This window comes from Cupressus sempervirens, chromosome 5 (assembly GCF_028749045.1).
Source record: "Cupressus sempervirens isolate cs-2001-9-10 chromosome 5, ASM2874904v1, whole genome shotgun sequence".
In the NCBI taxonomy this organism is placed as follows: domain Eukaryota; kingdom Viridiplantae; phylum Streptophyta; class Pinopsida; order Cupressales; family Cupressaceae; genus Cupressus; species Cupressus sempervirens.
The window spans coordinates 3,571,900-3,598,528 of NC_143122.1; the positions used below are offsets into that span (position 1 = coordinate 3,571,900).

Genomic DNA, 26,629 nt, shown 5'->3' on the forward strand with positions numbered 1-26,629 from the left:
TTTACTTCTATTTTTGATGTAATTCATTAAGATGTTTGTTTAGTTATCTACTGGTATTTTCGTCATTGTTATATAGGGCTAGCCCCCTTATTTTGACTGCTTTTATATAAAAAAACATAAATACTTCTACATGTTTTTCTATGAAAATAAGCTTAAAGAAACATGATCTAAAATCCTTTTCTAAAAGAAAGAATTTATAACACCTTCATTAGGAGACTCAATTGACAAATTTTAAATGTGTATCAAATTAGGCTTTCAAGTTAACTTTTCCGTTCTTGCGTTCTTTGATTTTCAAAATAGGTGCATAATAAGAAGAAATCTATACCTTCCAAAGTTTTCTTTAGTGCTTTATTTCAGGGTGTCAAGAAATTCTCATGGTATTTTCATTTTAAATCAAGAGTAGTTGAACAGAAAAAATTACATGAAAGGACCCACGGAATTTTATTTTTATTTCATTCAAATGGTTAAAAAGCTATCCCAAACCCGTATTTGTGATTAAGGTCAGATCATAAACCCATACTTGGATCCTCCAATGGGCGAAATTGCTAAGCCGTCAGAAACAGAAGAGAAGATGCGTTCATTAATGGTGGCCCTCTTTAGGGAAAAATGAAATAGGTGTAAAAGAAACTCAAAATATTTGAGCAAGAAACTACTAAGTCGTAAGAAATAGAAATCCATTTCATAGAGATACGCTGATAATGAATTGCAAATAGAAGTTGTCATAAAGGAAGACAGATTCGAAGGAGAGGATAAAAAGATTGCTTTGGTGGATAACACTTTCATGTATATGAATATCACATCCATTCACGAAGAGAAGCTTGCTCGTTAGAGACGTAGCATTCAAAATCTCGAAGAGGTAGGGTTTCATTCAAAATATATACGAACTCCATTGTATTCATTTGCTTCTTTGATGGCTTCATGCGTCGTGATAAATTCTTTTGTTCATTTTATTTTCCAAGAAATGTATGGATGTCCCCTAAAGATTAGTGAAATGCAACTTCTTTTAGCAGAAACCCTCGATTGTTCTTCAATGATAAAATGTATATGCAACATCACACCACCATTGTATAAAGGGCGTTTTTTTCTGTCCAAGAAGATATGTCTTTTTTCTCAGTTAATTATATAAAAAAAATTACAGATGAAAAGTTGCAACCTTTACAATGATATTAAACATATATTGTTGCCAACATAGCAATTGCCTAGACCTTTTCGCTTCTGGACCCAAAGAGCTCGCAGAAAAGTATTGCTGCACCAAACTCATTCTTTGCTCATATTACCTCAAAGGGCACAAGCCAGATCATGTTTGCGATCTTCCAAAATTCATATTTATCTAGGAGCTTGTTTGTTATTTCACCTTGTAGACCGTACATTGTTTGCACATGTCATAGAGCTCATACTTTATGTACGCATGAAGATGGGGATTTTAATCTGCAACTGTAATCAAACCATTTAAATCTCCGGAGAAAGTTGTGCTTGAAACACTTTAATGGTACATAATATATATGCTCTAAAGATGATTTAATCTCTCCCAAAGTAATGTTTTACCTGAAGATAGCTTGCGCTCCTCAATATAAGATTTGCTTCTGTTAGCAGATGTTTTGTCCTTATCGGTATCAAGCTAAAATCCCACTCTTGCTGAGTTTTAGATTGAAGGGAAACATGCCTTTATCTGCCAAGTGATGAAGGCAGAGTAAGGTAATAGGGTGAACAATAACAGAATAAGGTGAAGCTTGTCTAGGTCTTGATCTCCACAGTTTTTCCACTATCCTAGTTTTGCAGTTGGCTTCAGAAAGGGATAATGGAGCTTTCGTTTATTAGAAGATTGGTAATAGAGGTAATGTATGTTCCTCCAAAATACCTCTGTGAAAACCAGCACGACTTATGCTGGAAATCTATAATAGAACTTTCATACAAATCTTCCTGGCCTCTGCAACTTTCCACAACTGGAAAGCCATCTCTTTTGCTTGTGTAAATGGGTGACGCAATCCTGTGTAGGAAAGGGAAAATTAGATGTAGCTAGTCGGGGGCAGAAGTTCTTCCACTTCAATTCTTGTACTGGCGCTAGCCAATGACTTTTTTTATTTGCAATGATTGAGAGTTTAAACTTCTGCTAAGAACACAACATAAACAGGTCAATGAGCAGAGAACTTTGATTCACCCTGAACATATGACAGTTGTTTTAACCATCTAACAAGCCATAGAATGCGATTACACCATGCTGGAGTGTGTAGATTTTATTTAGATCCGAAACTCTCTCCAACATAGTGATCTAAGTTACTGGAGTACTTTTAGGTGGGTGCAAAATGGATGCATCCTTCACTCCACCTTTGAAGACATGCCCAACCCTATGCTCAATCCTAAGTTGGTCATTTTGTATTAGTACCTTCCATCATTCCTTTCTACAAGCTGCTTTGTATAGGCATAGCAGAGTCCAATTCTACAATCCAAATCTCCAAGCCAAATAACTCGATCACAATCCATTATGTTTTCAGGTGAATTGTCGCCGCCAAACTTATGCAACCCTGGAAAGCATGTCCTTGTCATGGTCTCCTTAAAATCAGATTTCCTTCAAAGCTCATCACCATCTTTCTGGCCAGATGTTTAATGAGCACAAATAAAACAAAAGATTGTTTGGTGGAGAGTTCTTATTGATATTGAACCCTTATCACCAAGGTAACCATCAGGCCTCTTCCAACACAAGAAACTTTCACATCATGAATACATTGGTTCAAATCACTTCTTGCTCTAATTGACTGAAATATACCAGCCATTTGGTTGCTAGCAACTAAACAATATTTCATTTCACCAAAACCAGCTCAAGCCTCTGCATAAGGGCTCCTTGATTTGGAGGGTATGCCATGGTGCAAGTTTAATCACCTATGCATATTCCGTTTTCATCATTTGAAGATGCATATTTGATGCTATTGTCAGAATCTGTCCTTTCAATTGCTCGTCCTGTCAAGACTTGATCAGAAACATGAAAATGCTTCTCTTCTTTTATTTGTTTGTAGAAGGAATCGTCCTACATTATACAAGGCTTGATTGAAGCTTCAAATGATCTCCTAAGGAAAAAATGTGTGTTATTTATTGATGCAGAACCCTCAAAGTCAGAATCAAACTTATAATTGGGTGCTTCATGTTTGTGGACTTTACACTAGCAGGTGATAGAGGGTTTCTAGAACTTGTGTTATTGCTTGCACCCTGCTGATTATTGAGTGTCTTATGAATGAGTCCAAACCACTTATTTATAGGGCCAGTATCCTCTGCTCCTAGCACATCTTTCATTTAAACTTTAAAGGGACAATTTCCTAGAACCCTAAAACATAAATTTCCGCTGGTGGTGATTTATTCAACCATTCTTCTATAATTAAACCACTCAGAGGAGCTTTATCTCCAACATTCCATGTTGATGTACAAATACCCTAAATCATTGGACAAGTATTTCTTGGGAAACATTAGTTTCTATTCTTCCACGCTTTATTTTCTCAGGAGTCTTCTTCAACCATTTTTCGAAAGGAATATGAATCCTTATTAGAACAACTCCACCTTCTATCAACAAATGCTTCATCCCTACCTCTTGTTGTGTATCCTTTTGGAATATCATTTGCATGGAATTCATTAGCTTTGCTCTTTATATTGAACCATTTCCCGACTAATTTCTTTGGCAAGGAAAACATGTTATTCTTCTCATTGGCAGCTTTCATTGTGAAGCTAGCATTTACAGATTCCTGCTTACCATGTAGACTTCAAAGTTGAAAACCTTGATGGTAATAAAGAGTACGATCATGCCAGGGAATCTTCTGCAGTGTTCCATCAGAGAAAAGGGCAGCCAGGCCTACTTTTTCCAGCAGGAACAGCAGATAAAGAGAAGGCAACAGAATAAGGGCAATCTAAATCCCCATTTTTGCATAGAGGAGAGCAAGGTATCTCTGTGCTGCATATCTTTAGCCACATCATATACATGTTTACTATATACTAAAAAGAGTACACTGCAAGCAAGTCATTCAAGGATTTTCTGGACAAACCCCATATCTCCTCTATAGACTATACCTATGCCGCACACATACTTAAACCCATTACGAGTAAAAAACTGCAATATCCAGAGAAAGATTAATGTTTAGCTGAGACTCAATGAGTATAACCCTTCCTTAGTGGGCATATATACCCCTAAAATTTTATGTGGGTGGTTCCAAAATCAATGTGGACGCCATTGATTTTAATAACCTCACTAATTTGGAATTTTAGGCCTCATTTAAACTAATCAAATGTTAACAACTATAGCTATTCAATATACATTGTAACATTCTAGGAAGATCTATAAGGAACAGGGACATCTTACCTTCGATTAGTTCATCCAAATGATCCGGCACTGAGTAACTCTCACCAAAGAATGTTGAATCTTAGAGCGGTAACTAGCTAGATCCTGCAACTCATATTGCATTTTCTATTTCGGAAGCAATAATAAGGTTATTAGAGTCCTCTAAAAGTAAAGACCACTCCTTTCAGATTTTAAACATTGACCGGGGCATGCCTCACCAGTTCACTTAATTTGTTATAAAGCTTCTGCCTGGATTTCTATTTCTATAATATGTTAGAAACTTAATATTAAGTTACCCATTGCACTTAAAAGCAAAATTGCTTGCACTTCAAGAAAAAAACATATTTTAAGGTTATATACTGATATTAGAAAATAAGAATCAGATTGATTTGTGCAATAAATTACAGGTTGAAAATAAGAGTCAGATTGATTTATAAAATAAATTTCAGGTTTCTCATTGAAGCTTTTAGAGAAGAGTATATTAATATTCCAATCTGTTGAATGAAAATATATGCAATTCAATGAATGATATAAGATGTCAAATGATAAATTATCTACATGAGAATGAAAGAGAGAACACTGAGATAAAAAATATTTAGAGGTTCAGATAATGATCTTGATTTGTCAGAAAAATCTTCAGAGCCTGCAAATATTCATCTATAGAAATCACATAAACCAATCCATGCTTGTCTGTAGCAGCAATCAGCAATGAGTTTGTTGTCACTGACAACTCTCGAAATCAATAATTAGATCTGACTTCCTCACTTTTTTGCAAATTCAGTGAGCTTGTGTTTGTTATGGCTAGATTTTTTCTCTACCCTACTCATTCCACTTTGTTCATTTTCATTCTCTAGCAAAATATTTCCTTGCTCAGGCCCTTCTTCCATATCAGTATGTAGTCACAAATCAAATCCACAATGATACATGATGTTAATATAGCCAACAAATTGAGTGGTCATTGCAGACCACATGAAAATATTGTCTGATTCCTTAAGGCCGAAAAGAACATACTCAGATAACTGAAATGCTGACCAACAACTCTGGCATTAAGCTCAAAGCTAAAATTTGAAGATTTACTGAGCACGTCTAGCTTATTCTCCACCTTATGTATCATTGCAACTAAGAGAAAAAGCTGAACTTCAGATTTAGAAGAACACTTGTCAACTACTTCAGAGATACAACCTTGCCCTTTCAAATCCATCCCAAAAACTCTATGAGAATCTTTGACTGACACAATTTTTTTGGTGTGGGCAACTACCCCACACTTTAACACCAGGTGAAGAGAAGGCAAAGGAGAGGTTGTAGAGGCAGATGAAGATATAGAAGGTGCAGTTGTTATCCTTGCTGAATTGAATTCATTGCAGGCTATATGCTCCTTGACTGTTGCCTCTGAAGTTTACTAGTGACCACATGCATAGCTTGAGGTGTAGTGCTAGATGCTGCAGCCAATAATGACCCCGCTGATGCTCTATGAGCATTTTTATGTTGACCTGGATCCCGCATAACATGGCTATGTCTCAATACTTGGCTACCAAGACTTACATTTTATAATGGAATTTGAATACCCTTTCCAGTTGTGCCTTCTGAAAATGTAATCACATTTGAATTTACAGTGCTCACTCTTTTGGAGTCTATGTTTGTTTGGGAACCTGGCATATTTTGAGAAGAATCCTGGTCGAATCTAGATTTGGTTGGTCCAATTCACACTCAATAGATTCCTTTTGATATTCCTCGTTTCCAAATTCGCTATAAATTCCTTCATTCAAAGTTCTTCCAGTCTCTGTAGTATTAGCTACACCTCCCCCCCCCCCACACTCTTTCCATAAATGCATGTTGTTGTTGGTACATTTTTCGATCATGATAAGCATGTGTGCTATATTGGTGCAATTGACTAGCACTTGTCAAATTTTGTATAGAATTCTAAGATTCAGCATGCCCCCTTGCAAGATCAGCCATGTTTTGGAGTAGCTCACCTTGGGATGTCATGATTGATGCAACACCTGGTATCTCCACCAAATCAGGCCCAATGGACCTTCTATTCAAAGGTGCCTTTGATACCCTTGAATCAAATTGATTCAAATTTGTTTGCAAATCAGAAGCTGTCATGTGATATTGTGGTACAAGATAGGCTTTCTGCTGTCTGTGTACTTGAGCTGTTACCTCTTGTAGGGTTAGTTGCTGTGCTTGTGCCTGTTTTGCTTTACCTGTTTGCTTTCCCCCAAAATTTGCCACTAGGTTAAAATCATGTTTTCAACTGTATTTTTTTTTTTCATTCAAATGCTTTGGTTGATGTGATGCAACTCCACTTAGAGTAGCTTGTAATGTAAAAGCCTCTTGATATTGCAACTACAAAGATCCAGCAGGAGTATTACGGAAGTAATTGGTAAATACTTGCTTGTTATCAATAGAGACCAGATGGTCAATTTATACAAAAGAATGAGAAGATGTTTCCTTAGGAAACGATCGTAAAAAATAGAAACATTCTATTCTAGAGAAAGCAAAAAACGAGGGAGAGCAAAAAAAGAAAGTAAACTGAAAGCTAATTAGATATTTGCAATAGATAACCATTAACTAATAATAGACGACTTATCTATTATTGTAATACCCTCTCTTGATGGTTAATCTATCTATCACACCAAGCTGTCCTTTGAATTTGATAAACTTATCAGGACCAAGAGGCTTGGTGAGAATGTTTGCAGTCTGATCTGTGGTAGGAACATATTGCAAATCTATAGTCCCGTCTTCAACTAGCTCTCATATGTAATGACAGTGAACATCCACATGTTTGGTTCGTTCATGGAAGATTGGATTTTGTGCTAACTGGATAATGCCTTTGTTATCAACAAACAGAGTAGTTGGTCCTGTTGGTGACATTTTCATATCCCCAAGCATTCGACGAAGCCAAACAACTTCACATCCTGTCTTAACAGTCCCTCTGTATTTGGCCTCTGTAGAGGAGAGAGAAACTGCCTGTTGCTTCTTAGTGGTCCATGTGACTGCACTGGATCCCAAACTGAACACATATCCAGATGTTGACTTTTTATCATCAACAGAGCTTGCCCAATTAGAATCTGTGAACCCACTGAGTTTAGGATTAGAACTTCGAGAGTACAAAAGTCCATAATTTGAAGTGCCCTTCACATAATGAAGCACACGCTTTGCTGCCATCAAATGATCAAAGGTCTCCTCATAATCAAACTGTGTTGCTCCAACCAAACTGTGTTGCCATGGCTAGGACTAATCTGATGGTGCTCATCTTTGTAGTAGGAGCAAAGGTCTCCTCATAATCAATGCCCTGACAATGAGAAAAGCCCTTCACCACTAAATGAGCTTTGCACTTATCCAAAGTACCATCCAATTTGTATTTGATTTTGTAGACCCATTTGCAACCAATGGGTTTCTTCCCTGGTGGAAGATCAAAAAGGACCCAAGTGTTGTTCTTTAGTAGTCTCTGGTGTTCAGATGTCATGGCCTGTTCCCACTTTGGAATTCCTTTAGCCTCGGAATATGTTTGAGGTTCAAACACACTGTGAATGTTGGCCATGAGAGCAAAGTTAACAGAATCTATAGTTTTGCTATTTTTTCGAGCAGTTCTCCCATCAATGAGCTCATCATCACGAAGATCAACAAGTGTCTTAGCCCACCACTTAGGCCAAATAGGAGAATGACCAACATTAGTACCAGGAGATGCTTGATCAGCAAGATCCTCATTAGAAGAATCTGGATCAAACTCAGGTGAAGCATCTACAAAGCGAGGTGATCCTGCAGGAGAAGCCGGAGGTGTTTGTACAGGTATCACTGGAATAATTGGAGCTGCAGGAGCTACTAGAGCCCTCCCATCAGGTGGACCTAATGGAAGCTGAACTCCCAAATCACGAGCCATCATAGGCTGGTCTACTGGATCAAGAATAGAAGAAATAGGCATGAATGGTCCTCGTTGCTCATCAAAGACTACATCTCGACTGTAGATGAGACGAGATGTCTCAACATCGATCAAGCGGTAGGCTTTGTGAAGACTGCTAAATCCAGCAAGCGTGAGTTTTTAACTCTTGGCATCCAACTTGGTGCGTGATGCATCAAGGATCCAAACAAAAGCAAGGGAGCTGAAAACCTTCAGGTGACTGATTCTAGGCTTGCGACCTGACTAGGTCTCTTTTGGAGTTTTACCTTTGACCGCCACTGTGGGTGACCGGTTCAACAGATAAATTGCAGTGTTAATTGCTTCGGCCCAAAACTGCTTCGGAACATGTCTGTGTTCGAGCATGGAACGAGCCATCTCTGTGATTGTCCTGTTCCGACGTTCAACTACATTGTTTTGTTGTGGTGTGTAGAGTGTGGTTAACTAGCGTTTGATGCCATGTGTATCCAAGAACCTGGAGAAAGCATTAGAACAAAATTCTCCCCAATTGTCTGATCTAAGAGTAATAATAGATTTCCCAGACTCTTTTTTCAACGAAAGGTTTAACTTCTGAAATATAGGAAATGCATTTGATTTCTTTTTAAGGAAATACACCCACATTTTTCTACTTAAATCGTCAACAAACAACATAAAATACTTGGACCCAAGAACAGAAGGAGTGGCCATAGGGTCGCAGATATCAGCATGAACAAGCTGAAGTACCTAAGAAGCTTGCCATGAATCGCCATTGGTGAAAGGTGTGCCTGGAGCGAGGTGCGCTCATCCATGGCAATAGAAAATAGAGTGTTTTTTAAAAAGAAGGCTTTGCTTTTGTCAGAAGTCTCATGAAGACCTTTGAGATGTGTCCAAATCTTGGCAGCTGTCTTACTGGATGGAATCTGAGAAAGCTGATCATCAACCACAGATAATTTGAGAAGCATCACTGCCTCGATTATTCAAAGCCCGTGTATCTTGATTAGGACTTGGAGAAGTCGGAAGCTTCGTAACACGCATAACAAGTTGATCGATATTTCGATAGTAAAAAATGGCGATGATCCGCTGCTTCCAAGTGCCATAATTTCGACCATTGAATTTGGAGTTATGCTCGAGTAGACTATTTGTCAGAGATGCTATGGTACGTTTTTCATTGAAAAATTGTGAATATCTGTGAAGGCATGTTCTTCGAGGCAAAAATATGAAAGACCTAGGAAAATCAGAGTGACCTTGAAGAGAGCTTGAAAAACTCAGAATGAATATGTTGTCGGTTTCTGGATCCGCTTGCTCAAAAATCGAGGCACCCAAAAAAATGGATGACAACCCATATGAGCTCTTGAAAAACCCACCAAGAATTTGTGATCAGAAAACATTTCAAGCTCAAAATTTAGGGTTTTGAGCAAAACCCTAGCCAGCAGCCTGGAAGGTCAAATTTGCAAAAAAATGGCAATTTCTTGGAAAGAAATGGCCGATTTTTGTTTCAGATTTTTGCACAGATCGGGATTTGCTAATAGAGATGAGTTTGACCTCTAAAATCCTTCAAAATCCATCAAAAGGGACGCATGAATGGGGGGCAAAATGGCTGGAAAAATAGACCTGATTTGCAGATGCATTTTGCGGATTTATGCCAGATGTGAGCTGCAACAAATATTACACACGGGTTGCAGAGTGAAGGTGCAAGTTTGACTAGTCGTGAGCCGCAGTAGAATTCTAGATTCCAAACGCTAATATTCTAGACATGATTTGCAGAGGAGTTTGGCCAAGGAAAAATCGTGATTTGCAGATACCAGTCACGAATCTGCGATTTGCACAAACACAGTTGTGATTCGTAAAACCCTAGTTCGTGATTTTCGAATTTCTCTAGGCAGAAAACCCTACGTGGGTTTTAGAGAATTAACTGAAAATAATTTTGAAAAAATTGAAACAAATAATTTCAAGAAGAAATTATAAATTTTTCTGAAAAAAATTTAAGTATTAGCGCTGATACCATATTACAGAAGTAATTGGTAAATACTTGCTTGTTATTAACAGAGACCAGATGGTCAATTTGTACAAAAGAATGAGACGAGGTTTCCTTAGGAAACGATTGTAAAGAATAGAAACATTCTATTCTAGAGAAAGGAAAAAACGAAAGCAAACTTAAAGCTAATTAGATATTTACAATAGATAACCATTAACTAATAATAGACGACTATTATTGTAATAAGGAGGGAAACTTTCCTGAGAATTATTTGGTTGCTTTTGAGTAGCACTTGGTGAGGTTGTGTTGGTTAATTGTTGAGATGCCATATGAGTGTCATAGAAAGGGTGTTCGCTAAACACACGAGATACCTTTTGTGGTAAAAGATGTCCATAAGCTGATCTAAAAGCACTAATTGAAATAGGGAAAGGAAAATGAGGCTACTGAATAACTGAACTCAATAGTTGAGCCTGTAAAACAGCAGCGGATGCCTCGCTTCCATCTAATAAGCCATTCCTGATGCTACCAATAGCAGAACTGCACATTGATGCAAAGCTGCGACCAGAAATCATATGTCTAGTTACCAAAATGTTGCTTACTGCTATATTAGCAGTTCCTGTGCTACTTCCACTAACAGAAGCTGCAGGTGAGACAGTAATAGGCAAACCAACAACAGATTCATTCTTCTCTTTTGCTCCATTTACATTTGTAGCAGCCGGAGCTTCCCCAATGGGTTCATTTTCCTTGAGGGATCCCACGGATCCAGGTTCAAGAGTACTAGATACTGGTTTTCCCATTTTCCCTTTCCCATACAGGACCGTTGTTCTATAAGCAACAGTCCATAATGAATTAGGTTTCATAAGTTGTTGCCTATCAATGAAGTTGCTTATATACATCGTGATAAAATTAACATATATGCACAAGATAGTACATCTTGACTATGTGTAACTTTGAGAAAATTCATGCAATTATGTGCATGATTAATAATATGGTTGTGATTAAAAAACCTGTTTTGATAAAAATAATGCAAATTGTGCCCCTTTTTGAAGTCCATCTCCAAAATAACAAAATGATAAACATCACCATTCAGGAACGTTTATATGGTCAATTTGGTCCCTGATACATTATTTATCAAACTTGACCTTATTGACCACTATTAAAATATTTGGAGTGAACTAGAATGCTCATTTGTCCAATTCAAAATATGGCGCAGGGGCTTCTTGTAAAGTTTGGGCATGAGCTTCTCAGTGTTATAAACTTAAAATATTTGAGATGAGTAGGGTGGAACCAAGGGAGAAACAGAATTTAGCACCAAGAAATCCAATTGCATATGTTCAATGAGCACACTAGAGATGAGGTAGATGAATCATAGGCAAATTCTTTGTCCAATGGTTATTTTTTTCCATATTGATCAAAAAGTGATAATAATTGGTGTTAATTATTCACCTCTTGGTGAGACCGAATTGAGGACCACAGTTTTGATGAATCATTATTCCAATGTTAACCTATCAAAGGAGAATATGAAGGGTACATAGATCGCATCGCTAGTAATAATTACACACAAACTATTCATAAACGTAATAGTTACATGCAAGAAAGAGTTCCCTTCCTTATGGCCACTCACTGCTCCAGATAATGCAAGGATATTGAATTTTGGTTTCAGGTCCAAAGAGATGTCATTGAGAAGGGTGGTCCTACACAGGTAGTTATTAATGCAGTATGTATGTAGTGCACCAAGTAGATCAGTTCAGTCTACTTATGACAGTCTTGTCAAACCAATTGTATGCATACCTTGAATGATGCATTTGAGTACAACAAGAAAATCAAGTTAGTTAAAAAGGTTGTGTATGTTCATTTGCAACCACCACAATTCATTGACATTATTTCAATCCTATTTAAGCAAGGAGCACCTCAAACCATAAAGCTACATACTCATTAATTCAGGTCCATCAAACATAAGGCACTTGAGAGCTTTCATTTACCTCTACACAGAATCATAACACCTACAGACCTCACATCATCTGTTTTTTAGATAAATGAGAAATACCCCCGCACCCCACCAGATTAATAACAAACATCCGCTTATTTGGGTGCATAAAACACAAGGTACTTGAGAGGTTTTTTTCAACTATGCAAAAAATCATAACACTTATGGACCATATGTTATCTATTATTGAAATAAATGAAAAATATCTAATATAATGATTTGTCATGATCTATGTGATATTGCTTATTCATAAATAAACATTCTTGTGCATCTATCTGATAGCTGAGTATAAATATTCTTTTGCATCCAAACTGATATATGTACTGTCCCCATCTTTTTACCAACTAAGTGGAGTTCTTAGCCTTCACGTTCTCCAAAGACTAAGTGGAGAAATAAGGGGAAATTGATTAAATTAATTTCTTATAAAGTCATTACATAAATTAAAATTAAAAGGTGACTTAATACTTAATTAATTTAATTAATTATTGTATTGCTAGGGAGAAGCTTCTAGAAAGTGCATTAATTATTGGAAAGGGGAAGCCTCTAGTAATTTAATTTTTTAGAAGCACAATTAATTATTGTATTGCAAGGGAGGAGTTTCTAGAGAATGCATTAATTATTGGAAGGGGGAAGCTTCTAGTAAATGCAATTAATTAATATTTTATTTCCTTCTAGAAGGGTGAAGGAAAAGTATAAATAGAGGTAGGATATTCATTTTTTAGCATCAGATTATTGTGAATTGCATTTGATAAGAGCTTGCAGGTGTGAGTTAGAGATTTGTTCTTGGCATTAGAGGACATCTATCCTCTCTTGTGACATTCTAGACGTCATTCCCTTGGGGTTTGGTCTTTGGAATTCATTGTTATGTATTTGATTTTATTAGTTTGAGAACTAATATTATTTCAGCAACGGTTCAATCTTCAGTTTGCATAAATTCCTTCTTGTTCATGTTATATGGTTTCCAAATTTATGCAAAGACATTAAAATCACTATCAGCAGTTGGTTCAGTTCTTGGGCATTTCCAGGGTGCCCATTACATATTAATAGCTTGATAGGCCTCAAGAGTCATGATTATGATGTCATAATTGAAGAATATTTTACCTATTGTGGTAAATATGTCAAGTTTGGCAAAAGGGCCAAGAATGACGATTATAAGGTTGGGCCTAATATTAAAGAGAATGAGTTTACATATATTAGATCCTTCAGACTTTGATTGTTTGCGAGAGGAGGTTGTTTAAGACTTTAAGTCCTTTGTTTATTAGAAAGAGAATTTCCACAAAAAATCTTTAACATTCCTATGCATCTTTTGATACATCTAGAATATGAATTAGAGCATTGTGGTCCAGTAAGAACGAGATGGATGTATCCTATAGAATGGTCTATGAAGGTTTTGAAAACATTTGTTTGGACTAGGGAAAAACTAGAAGGCAACATGTCTGAGGGATATTCAATGCAAGAGGTTATGGGGTTTTGCACAAAATATATGAAGGATTTTAAAAATGTCAGTTGATGTGTATGGGATGATGATGAAGATGAGAGAGTTGCAAGTGAAGTATTAGAAGACAATGTATGTTGTTCTAAGCTCCGATCTCAGTAAAGAATTGCAATACATACCTATATTCTTCAAAACACATCTTCGTTCGACAAGTGGCAGAGGTAAAGAAATTACAGTAATTTATCTACTCAATTGTATGTACACATTTCTATTATTGATCTAGTATTTGTTTGTCGTTAATCCAATTCAAAATATGAAGAAGAGAATCAAACTTGGCTGCAACATCGACCTCAAAAGTGGAGAAGGCATGATTTGATTAAAAGAGAATCTTTTTCTAAATTTGAAGAGTGGATTGCTAATGCAATCAGTGATGCAAAAAAAGAAGGTCAAGATATAACAATAGAGGAAAATGAGCTTTCTCGAACTCTATATATGTGGGCTATTCATTTTAGTGGAATGTGGGCTTATGGTAGTCATTTAAGAATGGAAGAAAAGGACAAAGGAAAGACAAATTGTCATTGTGTTGTTAGTGCTGAATTTCTTAATGAACAAGAGAATAAATTTTATGTTGGATTTATCCAAGAAATTATTCAAGTGGATTTTGGTGAAAATAGTTGTATATTATTAAAATGTAAGTGAATTCGACCATCTGTTGTACAAGTTAATGAGTATGGATTTACACGTGCAAATACATGACAATTTTTAGTAGAGACAAATGAGCCATATGTTTCCCCTCTTCAAATTAATCAATCATTTCTAGTTGATGATGTAAGAAGTCCAGGTTGGTCATTTGTCATTTAAATAGAATCTCATTCGAAACAAAAATTCATGGAAGTTGTCAATGTAATGCTTGATGGACAATATTTTAATTTACAAGAAACATTTACAGAAGTGGATGAAGATAATGAGCCTATGTTTGAAGAAAAGATTTTGATTACTAATAAGGAAATTGAGAGAGAGAGAGAATGTATTGCATGTCACAAATGGGGATGAGGAGGAAAATCAAGTAGATACAAACATGAGTGATCATGATTCTGATCTTGATGGAAATGCAAATCACTGTTGATGATTCCCATTTTATGACCTTTTATCTAAGACTTTATGTTGTTTTACGACTATTTTATGTTTTGAGGACATTGTCCTTCAGATTTATACATATTTCAGTTTTAATGTTGAACAAGGTTTCTATATGAATGTCATTTGGATTTTTTTAATATATAAATTAAGATGCAATATCAATATGGTTTTCATATAATTTATACGTTTCGTATATAATATATATTTGTGCCATAATTTCTCGAGGTTAACTTACATTAGCTCATACAATTTAAGATTTTTTTGAGAAAACATAGCATGAACATACGTTTCAACTGTGAAAATTTTGTCTACCATATCTATAGGTTATATGAATTTTGCATGTAAAGTCTGCAATGTTTGTTGCAAAATTTCACGTGATATGCCAATTCTTTGTTCCTACATGTGGATTTGTATTCCTATATGTCCCTCTTGATTTATAAATTTTAGTATGCTTCAACAATTTGTCCCTCTTGATTTATAAATTTTAGGATGCTTCAACAATATCTATAACTATTATATAGTTTTTTCTTCATTATTTGGTTCATCCCTTTCAACCTTAAGGTTCTCTTAAGATGTTTGATGATCATCTCTATTTCAAATTGTAAGAATTTTCCTTAGGGCAAAATTCACCTAAGACCAAGGAACTTAAGCACAAGCACAACAGTAGAGCAAAAGAGTATGATCAAAATAATGATATGATATACAATTCATTGTCAAAGTACATTAGGAGTGCTTGTATATAAAGGCCTCTGGAATGCTTAGAAATCAACATACTGATAAGTCTTACAACCAAGCACATGTGTACCATATGTGGGTTATCCTCCATTAAGCATAGGAGTAAGTGCGATGATGAGAGGATAAGCCTACAAAGATGTAGCACGCAAAATTATGCTGTAGACACCATGTGCTTAATTAAGAGTGCTAATAACTGTGTTGTCTACATGACAACTCAGTTAAGTATGCAAACTCCAGTGTTGTAGACACCATGTGCTGAATTAGAGTTCCTTACTCCAATGTTGTCAACATGACAACTCTCAAGAGTACGCAAACTCCTAAGTGTCTCACCTAAGAAATGATAAAATAATGCATTGACTTAAGTAAACTTAGGTAAAGTGTAATAAGTAAATACTTATTTACACCAACACAAATCTCATGAATTCTTTCAACTATCTCTATGGTATGATTTTTCTTTTCCTTATATCTCGGTTAGGTCACATAACAAGTAAAAATAATGTCCATCTACAATTCCTTAGGTTTTGTGACTAGGAGTCTAGGTTGCCATATCATTATCCCATCATTATCCTTATTTAATAAACAAGGTAAAATAAAGAATGATCAATTCGATTGTAGGTTGCTGTGGTAAGCACCAGTATTTAACAAGAGTTGTTATAAATACCATGTTGAAATCTGTTATAAACATTTTATGTTAGTTATACAAAGTTTCAACTTAAGTTTGGTGTAATTTGGCAAACATTTCTGTGCACCCGATTATAAACATAGATCTATTGGTGTACCTGTATTTTCATCTATCTGATTTTATCACTAATGCATACTTACTAAAACTCAGCAATTTCATGTCACTGAAATGAGCTGAAAGGAGGCACAAAAGTCACAATCTCTGCATGTCATATGGCACTACCTGAAGCCAATTTGGAGACAAAATCATTCCTGATGGTTATGTTTTGAACATGAGGGGAGTGACAACCATTCTCATTGACTATAACTGTACAAGTTTTGTAAAGCCTAATGCAGCCATCTCATCTGACACCCTACTATGCAGGTATGGCTCAAGGCTTGAGAGACTCCCTATGATGTGTAATCCTAAAGACAAGAAAATTATTTTCTAGCATCCTCACTGAATACCAAAAGCACACAACTAAAGCAACATTAAATTTCCCCAATTATCATTCCTGATCACTTATATCACCGATGATATCTTCTCCAGTTCTTGAATAATGGGAATATCATTCGATGCACAAAAAATTGTGTTCTATGTATGTTCCTCCATGCTATCTTGTAGTGTATGCCACTGGTCCAAGTATGGAACAATATAAGGTAAGAAGAAGTTCAATGATGTGTAATTATGTAGATCACAGTCTTCATTGCTTTTATATTAACTAATCTTGTCCAATGACATTACCTTCATTAGCCTTAATGCTCTCCTATTGCTGCTCTTATTCCCTTTATTGTGTAATCCTGTGTCCAGCATCCACGAGCCGTTGCTGATTAGGATATTCTTTCTCTCTTTATCGCACAAGTCATCTAAATTGATGTGAAGATTTTACTATGGTTAAGTATGGCTGTATAAAGTTACTAATTTATACATTATTGCTTTTTTGGACATTAGAAAATGAAGAGAAAGAATAGAAGGCGGAAATTAGCTGGTAGTAAACAGAATGCTGAAATTCCAGTGACAGATAATGAGCGCTTTCGTGAAGAACATGTGGGCAAGAATGATGAATGTTTATTGCTTCTTGGTTTGGCAAACAGGCAAGTTGTAAATCAACTAAGAATTATATTATTTGTTTAAAACTATTTGAGGAAATTTTATAAGCAGTATATTTATGTATGTAAGATTTGATATGATATTTTTTGTTGATTTTATAGGATAGAAAAAGAGTTCAGAGAAAATGAAGAGAAAGAAAAAATAGCAAATAAAGATACAGTGCTGCCAGTTCGTAAAAGTAAACGCTTTTGTGATCCAACAAGTGTAGTTGGTGAAAAAGGTAGTTGTGATGATGTACAACCTGATATAGCACATGGTGATGTGCATCTTGATGAAGGTCATGAAGAGAGTCCACTTGCATCTGATGTGCCTCAGAGTGCACCTATTGGTAGCGGTTCAACAAAAGATGCGTTGGCTTTTGTTAAAAGAAAGAAAATGAGTCAAGATTTGTACAGATCTATAGAGAGACATGCAAAAGAAAGGAAAGCAGAAGGGAAGAAGCCATTCATTGTTGAGGTATCAAGAGATGGTGAACCCATTGGGAAAAATGCTGCAAGGTGGGCCTCCGAGTTGGGCATAAGATGTCGGTCCCATTTGGATATTTGCAAATCAAATTTTGCGGAGCAAGATCCACAACATGTGGAATCTGTTATACAGAAAATGGAAAATACCTTTGACACTATTGGTGGACAAATCTCAAGAAAGTATTACAAGAGCAGGATGAGACTTCTAATGAACAGCTTTAGATACAATTGCAGAAAATTAATCATGGAGGGAAAAGAGAGTTTAGACTCCACTTTAACTTCCGAACAGTGGGAGACATTGAAAGCAAGTATGCGTTCTGAAGAATATTTGACAAAGAGTAACAAAGCAAAGAGAGCAAGAGATCATGTGAGGGCTGAATATACATTTGGCCGAGGCGGTTTGCAGGCCAAAATAAACAAACTTGGAGTAAGTGTATGGCTTTTCATTTCATTTTACATTGTGTTATTTATTTCAAATTTTTATTAAACTATGTGTTAAAATTGACATTCTATTTAGGTGGAAAATAGTAATAGAGAAGCAGGAGAAAAAGATATTGTCAATTATATGACAGCATTAGATCCTACTAAATGCAAGAGTAGTATGAAGGGGAAATCTAGTTTGTCAGCAGAGATTTCACAACCATCTGTGGAACACATAGTAAGAGCCTCTCCAAATCACGCTAACTCAAATGCAGGGTATGAACATATAATGAGTTATTTACAGAGTCTCAACGAGAGAGTTTCTCGTCTCAATGAGAGAGTTTCTCAGTTGACTTCCTCAGTTGAGCCTATAGTTTCTGCATGGAATAACCATAATTCTACAAGTTCATATCAGGTAAGAGGCTCTATCGATGAGTTAAGTCTAGGTCATACTAATGTAGCTTTTCATGTTGAAGGCATCATTTTGATGAACATCTTTTCAGATTTCTATATATATAACACTATCCTTAAGCATTGATTCTCATACATGGCATTGCTGCTATTGCACTTTCACACCATTGTCTTATGCTATTTCCTCTCACCAAGATTTTACTAATTTTAACTACATGCAGAACAATTTTATCAAAACAATGCAAAAACAAAAATGTTTTGATGGCAATGGAGCTGCCAATATTGATAGTGATCATGATGAACTAGTGGATAAGAACTCGCAGCCCAATCATAGTTGTGCTAAAGCTGAGGTAATATAATAGTTGTTGTAGAAAAATATTTAAGCTTTTGCATTCTTTACTTGATCTATGTAAACTTTGCATGATGATTAAACCACATAGAGAGCAATCAAATGAAAACAAATAAAAAAGGAAAGGACAATGTTGATAGTGATTATGCTGATTTTGAAGAGGATGCACACGATATTTATAGTACTAGCAGTGATGAACTTGAGGTGAGTGCTATAAAACTTAACGTTTCCTTGATTAGGATATGATTGTTAGATGTTTCATAACTAGAAACAGTTATGGAATTGCATAAAGGTTTAACATGTACATGAATGTATGTTCATAATCAACTTTAATGGTTCTCATTGCTTCATAATTCAGGTACCTTAACTGCTTACCACAATACATTCCTGTTCAGTCTTTCATAAGCTATTTCGCTGAATCTCATCATCAAAGTCACAATAAATATTAACTTCTAATGTTGAACTTGAGATCTTGGAACAAAAACTGCCAACTCCTAACAAATTATTAACTATCAGGAATGAAAAAGAATAATATGCTAATCATAGGGCTGATTGCCAACTTGTTGACAGTAATCTGCAAGCACTAATCCTTATCACAAACCTTATTTACATAAGGCAATGTAAATAGTAAGGGCAGTATTAAAAAAGACAATAGTTAACAGATATGAAATTCTGCAAGTTAAATGGCATGCTTATCACTTTATGCAATCAGGATATCAACAGGTAAGATTTGTTTCTTTCAAAGCATATTGTTATGCAAATCTAGCTAGCTTTAACTGCTCATTTATCTGACTGAATGAGGTTGTAAGTCAATTTTACCAGGCGCCTTAACTTTCTGATGTTATTGTAAGTGATGCAAGAAGTGAAGATTACCTCTGATTCTCAGCGAGTCAAGGTGACGCATACATGTGTGTCAACTCACTCCTTTTTTTTTAAGGAGAAGTGTTAGATTTATACCATTTGTTGCAAAATTCTTGGATGTAAATTACCTAGTGCAGGTGCTGTATTAAAATGAGTGCAGATGGGAACCGTTCAATGGTTATAGAAGAGAATAACACCATATTGACTAGTAAATTAGGTGTCAACTCAATTGCAGAAATCTGAAAAGCAATAATTTTTGCAAAAATAATTTACAAAACAGCACAATTAATATTCAAAAGTCATGATGTACATAGTTGTGGCTGAAAACAAGCACTAGCTAAGGAAAACAAGTAAAAACTGTCTGGGAAGGAGATTTTCAGCATCAGTTGTCCCACATGATTCAGGTGTAATTTCATATGATATATTTTACAATTTTTTATCATTAACTCTTAAATGAACATGCTAGGAAAGTCACTTTCGAGGGGCATGTAGATCCATTCAAGCAGCTTCTTTACCTATTGTGCAATTTGTGGAAACCTTCTTTTGGAGATCCAAATACTGATACACATATTTCATGCCAAATCCTGGGACTGTATGGATATTGCCACTCTTAGTTAATGGGACAAGCATATCAACCAATTTGGATTTTCCATTTTACTTATTGAAACCAAATAGAATCAAATCATGTGAAATGAAGTCTTCTCATGCAATTATTTGATAACACTAAGTGGTTTTACAACAATTCGATTTGCAATCTAACTTATCCTTGACATGTTGGTTGGTCATGACAATGGAATGTTGATATACACACTCCAACAATTTTTAGGTGTTAGTTTTAGTTCTGGTTATTAGTCTTTAGTTTTCTGTTCATTAGCTTTACTTTGTTGTCAATAATATTTTGTTATCTGCCAATCAGTTACAGAACCTGGCAATAGTTTCAGTTTGTTGTCAGATGAGTTAGCATAATCGCTACATGTATAAATAGTTATTTTTGTCAATGAGTAAAACAATCAAGGATGAGTCACACTGTTCTGTACTGTTGGCTGTTTCTTATTTTTAGTCTGGTTTCCGATAGATCATGCCCTTTGTTTTCTCCGTGTTATCAGTGTGAAGGGAGTTTTGAGCAGCACTGAGTGTTGAATTTTATTAGCTGAGAAGGCTGCAGTAGGAGCAGAATGAAGTCATCTTTAGGACATGCTTTGTTCAAATATCTGAAGTCAGTATAGATTCAGATGCCCCCAATCGGCTTGGTGAATAGTACTAGATTTTATATCTACTACAAAGTGTATTGGTCAAATAAAACAATTTGAGGGTGCATTTTTCTTAGGCTTTGCTTGATAGGTTTTGCACCAGTGGTAAATGATGTAGGACCAACTCTGGATCAAGCCTAAGCATGTCAGCCTAAATCAAGCAAAATTGGTCTTTCTCTACAAAGCATTTGATAAAATCTGCTCTTTCTACCCAATCAATGATGCTGCAAAGTGTATAGTTTCCAGATTTTCGATTGTATTGATATTAATCTTTGCAACATAGAATCTCAATGACAAAATCAAACACGAGTCATTCCAATAAATAGGTTAGAAATGATAAACTTAGCATATAAGAAAATATTAAACAGTGATTAGGGGGCATCCCACAATGAAAAAATAGTCCATACAGTAGTTTGGATAGTATACGATTAGAGGGAAATATTGCAACAGGAATTAATATGACAAAAATAAAATATTGTCTCCAACTCATACAAAACCCAAAGAAATTAGCGATTATAGAGGCCTATAAAGGAGAAGAGATTGACCCCATCGCTATAACCGAAAGTTTTTATTTTTTGTATGGAAGGTCTTATTTTTTCATTGAAACACATTGTTTCTCTATTTCAATGAGAAATAAACCTATCAGTATTGGGTAATGAAAGCCACTAATAAATAAGATGTCCAGAGAAAACTAAAATGTTCAATTCCATCTTAATTTTCTTAGACATTCTCAAGCATTCATTATTTGGGGCATATAATATTGTATATATAAGTTGTTATTCAACCAAATAGGAGGGAGATATTGTATACGGGTTATTACATGAATTAAATATAACCTGAAACAATAAATTAGATTTATGAGTTTTAGACCAGAATATCATTGGACATCATTTCCATTCTTATTAGACGAAACTTAATTGATATCAAACATACGTTTATGGATTGAATATGGAATAGAGAATGTTATCTTACATAATCTTCACTATTGAGCATAAGTGAAAGTTTCTAAGAGTGAGTTTGGAGAGTTGGTTCAATTATTCCAATTCTACCAAGTGGTGTATAGGGGACATTATAGTGGTCAATACATAACTGGAAAGATAGGATCAACTCCTTAGGTCAAAGCTCCAACTGTAGTGGATCAGCTCCTAGGTAAAACTTCCAACAAATTCTCAAGTAGCTAAATGATAAAGAGATTATTGCACTTGAAAAAAATCAACAAAACACAAGGTGACATTATTAGGTATTATAAGGACAACCTTATTTTCAACTTGACATAGTTGCATATGAACAAATATGGTTTCTAAATTTATAAAAATACATCTACATCTGTATTATTTACACATTGTTATTTGCCAATTTAAAACAAGTCAAAATTCAAATTTTTATGTTATAATAGTTGAACTAGAACTTCCTAGTTAAGTAGCCCTCAATCATTTGCGAATCCTAAGCCTCTCGCCACTTTGAAGCTAAATTGTCATCCACCTCAATCAAAACAAAATATATTGAATATGAACAATACATCTATCTCCTTGTTGGTAATTAAAGACAAACAAAACATATTGAATAAGAACAATACAAAGATAAGAATATAAAATTCATAAAAAGATGCATCGTTGATAAAAGATGCATTCAATGAATTTGACAACCATATTCAAGTGTTCTTTACACTTGTTGTCTATATGTTATATGCATCTGTGATTCCTTGCTTGCTATTATCTTGCATTGCTAACTTACTCTTAACACATAGAAGATGGAACCAATCATGCTTGTCTTTCTAACTATCAAATTAATCTTTGAAAGTTTTTAAGTTGAGAAAGATGCAAATAAATTAATAATATTATTAATTTATATAACATTTTGTGAGTGTCCCCAATTTTTATACAAAGAATATTTTTACCTTTAGCAATGAAAAATGAACCTTTATCATAAATACTAGACTAATATCGCAATTTATATTTTTGGCCTTTAATTATCGATGATATCTAATATGCTATTGTTTTTTCATTTTGCAGAAAAGTTTTGATAAACTCAAAGAAGGGGAAGTAGTTAAAGTTTTGGATCCATATGATGGTCGTGATGCTGGTATTGGGAGGATTCACTCCTTATCTATTTTCTATGGAACAAACCTAAATGGAACTGGAGATGCCAATGTAAACATTATAACAGTCTCAAGTAATGTACCACTTGCTTATGAAGATAAAATAGGTGGAGCTGTTCGTCTCAAAGAGAAAGAGGGAACCTACACACGATGGCCACTAAAGTATTTGGAGAAAATGGCATAGTTAATCAATGTGTTATTTGTTAGACAATTTGACTCATTGTTTTATATTGTAGTATTTTGATCGTGTTGTTTAAATATTTTAACTTTCAAGGTTAATTTGAAAGAGTTGGAAACTCTTTTGACATTTTAAAATAATATTTATGTATATACTCTTTGGACAATTCAAACATTTTATTACTTATAAATATTTGTATTAAAATTTTAATTGTAGGTTACCTTTTTGTTATCGTGTTATTGAATCAATCTTTTAATTTTAATGTTGTCCATGTGTAATATTTTCATTTGCTTTAATGTCTTAGTTCAACTTTAATATAATGCTTTTTATTGTATTTTAAAATTAATGGTAACAAATAAAGTATTCATTTCATAACTATATTTAGTACTAATCAACGGAAATTAACAAATAAATGATCAAATTAACTATTAAATAAATGACTAGTTGACTATCAAATAAAGTACCAAATCTACTACCAAGTCAGCTATTAGATCAACTAAAAAATCGACTACCAAATCGACTACCAAATCGATTACCAAATTAACTACAAAATCAACTACCAAATCTATTACCAAATATACTACTGAATAAACTATAAAAAATACTACCAAATATAGTAAACTACCAAATAAATCACTAAATAAACTATTATTTAATAACATTTAGCAACCAAATAAATGATTAAAGTAGTTTAGTCATAAATTTGGTTGCGAGATAAATGATCGACAATAAACTACTAATAGTCACGTGATCAAAGTTAGTCACATATCTACATTTTTAGTAGTTTATTTAGTTATATATTGTTATTTTTGTACTAATGGCAATACTCTATAATGAGGCAACTCTTATTATTTCAAGAAATTTGTATTTCTTTGCATGTATGATGTCAAAGCACAGTCATGGGACTTCAGCAATCTCATTGAAGCTCTTGAGGAACATGTGTATCCCAAGTATAATTAAAGTAGGTTGAGCTTCATCTCATGGGTCATGCAACTATACTATATGTTTATGGTAAAATGTAGAAGTAGAGAAGTGTTTCTTGAAACTCGTATATAAATTCAAAAAGCAATTGTAAAGTTGACTCTATAACCTTTGTCACCTATATTTGCAGTGATAACAAATAGTCTTGTAGTGTTAGCAAGGGTGCAACAACAACATTGGGGATAGTGGTGGGGGAATATTAGGGGGAGAAATTGGGAGGTTATCGAAGTTTTGCTAGTAAGAGGCAATGAATTTTGTGTCTCTTGATTTCCTAAAGTTTAATATAATTCCTCATATGTAGAATTGGCTTTCCCTTGGGGATTTTTCCAAGGACAATTTGTCTGAAAATATTGTCTTGCAAATTTCTCTTCGCATTTTTTATTGGTGAAGTTGAAGTTGTGTTATTTTTTGATATTAGTTGTGGATTAATTTTTGGCATTTAAATAATTGTTTAAGATAGGAGATTAATAATTAATTATTGAAATAGTAATTTTCACATTAGTTTCCTACTAAAAATACATGCAAAATAAAGAATTAAATGATATATTTTGAAGCCCATGCATAAGGTATGGGCACATTGAAACAACACAACTACACACAGATGTAAGAGAATGAAAATGTCAAAGAAAGCACAAATACATTGAATGAAAAGGAAGCTCCAAACTTTCAAGAAAAGAAGAGAGGACAAATGATTTTTCGTAGATGTTATAATTGGAAATGATATGTTCAACTTGCAATCAAAATGTGAAAGCAGTGATAAATCACATAGGCTTTAGATCTTGCAAAGAACTACCACTATTAAGAATCAAATGATATGATTTGAAGGCATAGGTGCATGTTCTATTTGCATTAAGAACACACCAAAATTGTTTAATGAAAATGTGTCACATGGATTACAAGGTCATGGAAATTTTATTTATTGAAAAGGTCATGGGAGCTTTCAAATTGACAACCCTCATGCAAAATGTGAAATCACAAAGAGACAGCTAAAACTATTTTTTCATGTAGTACCTCTCGTGTTTGTATGCTATGCTATGATAATTTTGATATGAGGTGCGCTCTTGTTTATTTTTTTAATTTTTTTTTAATGTGATTATCTCAATGATGAGATGCATCAGTGATAGTTTATGATTTTGTTCACTAATATTTTGGTTGTGAAGATGGTTAAATTGTGTTACAACGATCGGTTTGATCATACTTGCACGTTGATGCTAGTGATGTGACATGATGCTTTATGATGATATTTGACATATTTTTAGATGTGAGACTATAAGTTAGGTATCCTTGATTATTGTGCCCTTCATATTTTTTGATATATAGTTATTTACTTTTAGTGATTTATGCTCAAAATCTTTAAAATACTTTATTTAAATGTAATGTTAATTTAATGATATGATGTTTATTGCTTTACCACACAATTGTTATGTGTTATGTCCTTTGTATCAATAGAAACTGAGACAAAGTTGTAGTCACTCATTCATAAGATCTACACAATTTATCGCTCTCCTTCACTAATTGTATCATGTTTATTATGTGCTTCAACTATTTGTATTGTGAGCATATAGACTTGATATTTTCTTGTTTTTGTGAATAAACACTAGAGATATTATGCCCGAGCTTTAATAATTAAATGTCTATATCCCCAATAGTAGCACAAGTGACAATTGCTTTGGCCTTGCATCCTACACCAATTTCATCCCCATATGTTGAATGAACATGTTAGACTTGACATCTACAGATAGTATGTTATCACGACCTGAAGGAATCCCCTAGGTGGGCTCCATCCATGCATGGCTTTCTATGCTGGGCACTTTCTGGAGATCTAGGGCGGGATCATCTTATGTCCCTAGTACCTCACCTGTTGTTGGACTCATGCTCTTCACATCTCCTTGGGATCTTTCAGGGTGGGTTCTCACCGACTACGTATTTAGACAGATCACCAAATTGGTAGGGAGGATAGGATCTGTCAGCTTTGTCACCTTGGGGAGGTTGAGACCGAGTCTCACTTTATTTTTCATTGTCCCAATTACTATGAGGTCTGAGGGATATTCTACTATTTGTTTAGAGGGTCGGTCTCTTCTCTCATTCTTCAAATATATTGAACAACATTATCTTGTACTCTATCTTTAGGAGACCATGCAGCTTTGCGAGCACACTATATAGCTCCAACTTTGCTCGACATCAACCCCTACATAGGTTATCAACTCTTTCTTCAGTCCTATAGTTCCTGCCCAAGGATCGAAGTGACCTCTTTGCACTATCTTAGTTCAAACTAGATTTGTGAAACCCCATAGAGATTACACTCAACAATGTCCCTCTAGTAGACCTCAAAGGCGACCTTCCAGAGTACCTAATTTCCCTAATGTCCAACTTTCCACTCTA

At 34.8% G+C, this 26,629-nt stretch overlaps 1 protein-coding gene and 1 pseudogene across 1 annotated transcript; one reads left to right on the plus strand and one right to left on the minus strand.

Moving 5' to 3' along the window:
- Positions 1 to 379: 379 nt before the first annotated feature.
- Positions 380 to 23,476, plus strand: LOC149554319 (uncharacterized). Its single transcript, XM_089828439.1, has 6 exons — positions 380 to 856; positions 17,077 to 17,219; positions 17,337 to 18,126; positions 18,217 to 18,534; positions 18,752 to 18,880; positions 23,003 to 23,476. The coding sequence occupies exons 2-6, from the start codon at positions 17,080 to 17,082 to the stop codon at positions 23,270 to 23,272; spliced, it is 1,647 nt and encodes a 548-aa protein (XP_089684565.1). The 5' UTR covers positions 380 to 856; positions 17,077 to 17,079; the 3' UTR covers positions 23,273 to 23,476.
- LOC149554320 (type IV inositol polyphosphate 5-phosphatase 7-like) lies at positions 2,100 to 2,801 on the minus strand (annotated as a pseudogene).
- Positions 23,477 to 26,629: the final 3,153 nt, after the last annotated feature.

What these genes read in the sequence shown, in the direction of transcription:
- LOC149554319 (XM_089828439.1), top strand. Translation starts at nt 17,080, where the DNA reads ATGAAGAGAAAGAATAGAAGGCGGAAATTAGCTGGTAGTAAACAGAAT. An exon ending in CTTCTTGGTTTGGCAAACAG is followed by an intron (nt 17,220 to 17,336) that starts GCAAGTTGTAAA and finishes TTGATTTTATAG; the next exon opens with GATAGAAAAAGAGTTCAGAG. An exon ending in ATTCTACAAGTTCATATCAG is followed by an intron (nt 18,535 to 18,751) that starts GTAAGAGGCTCT and finishes AACTACATGCAG; the next exon opens with AACAATTTTATCAAAACAAT.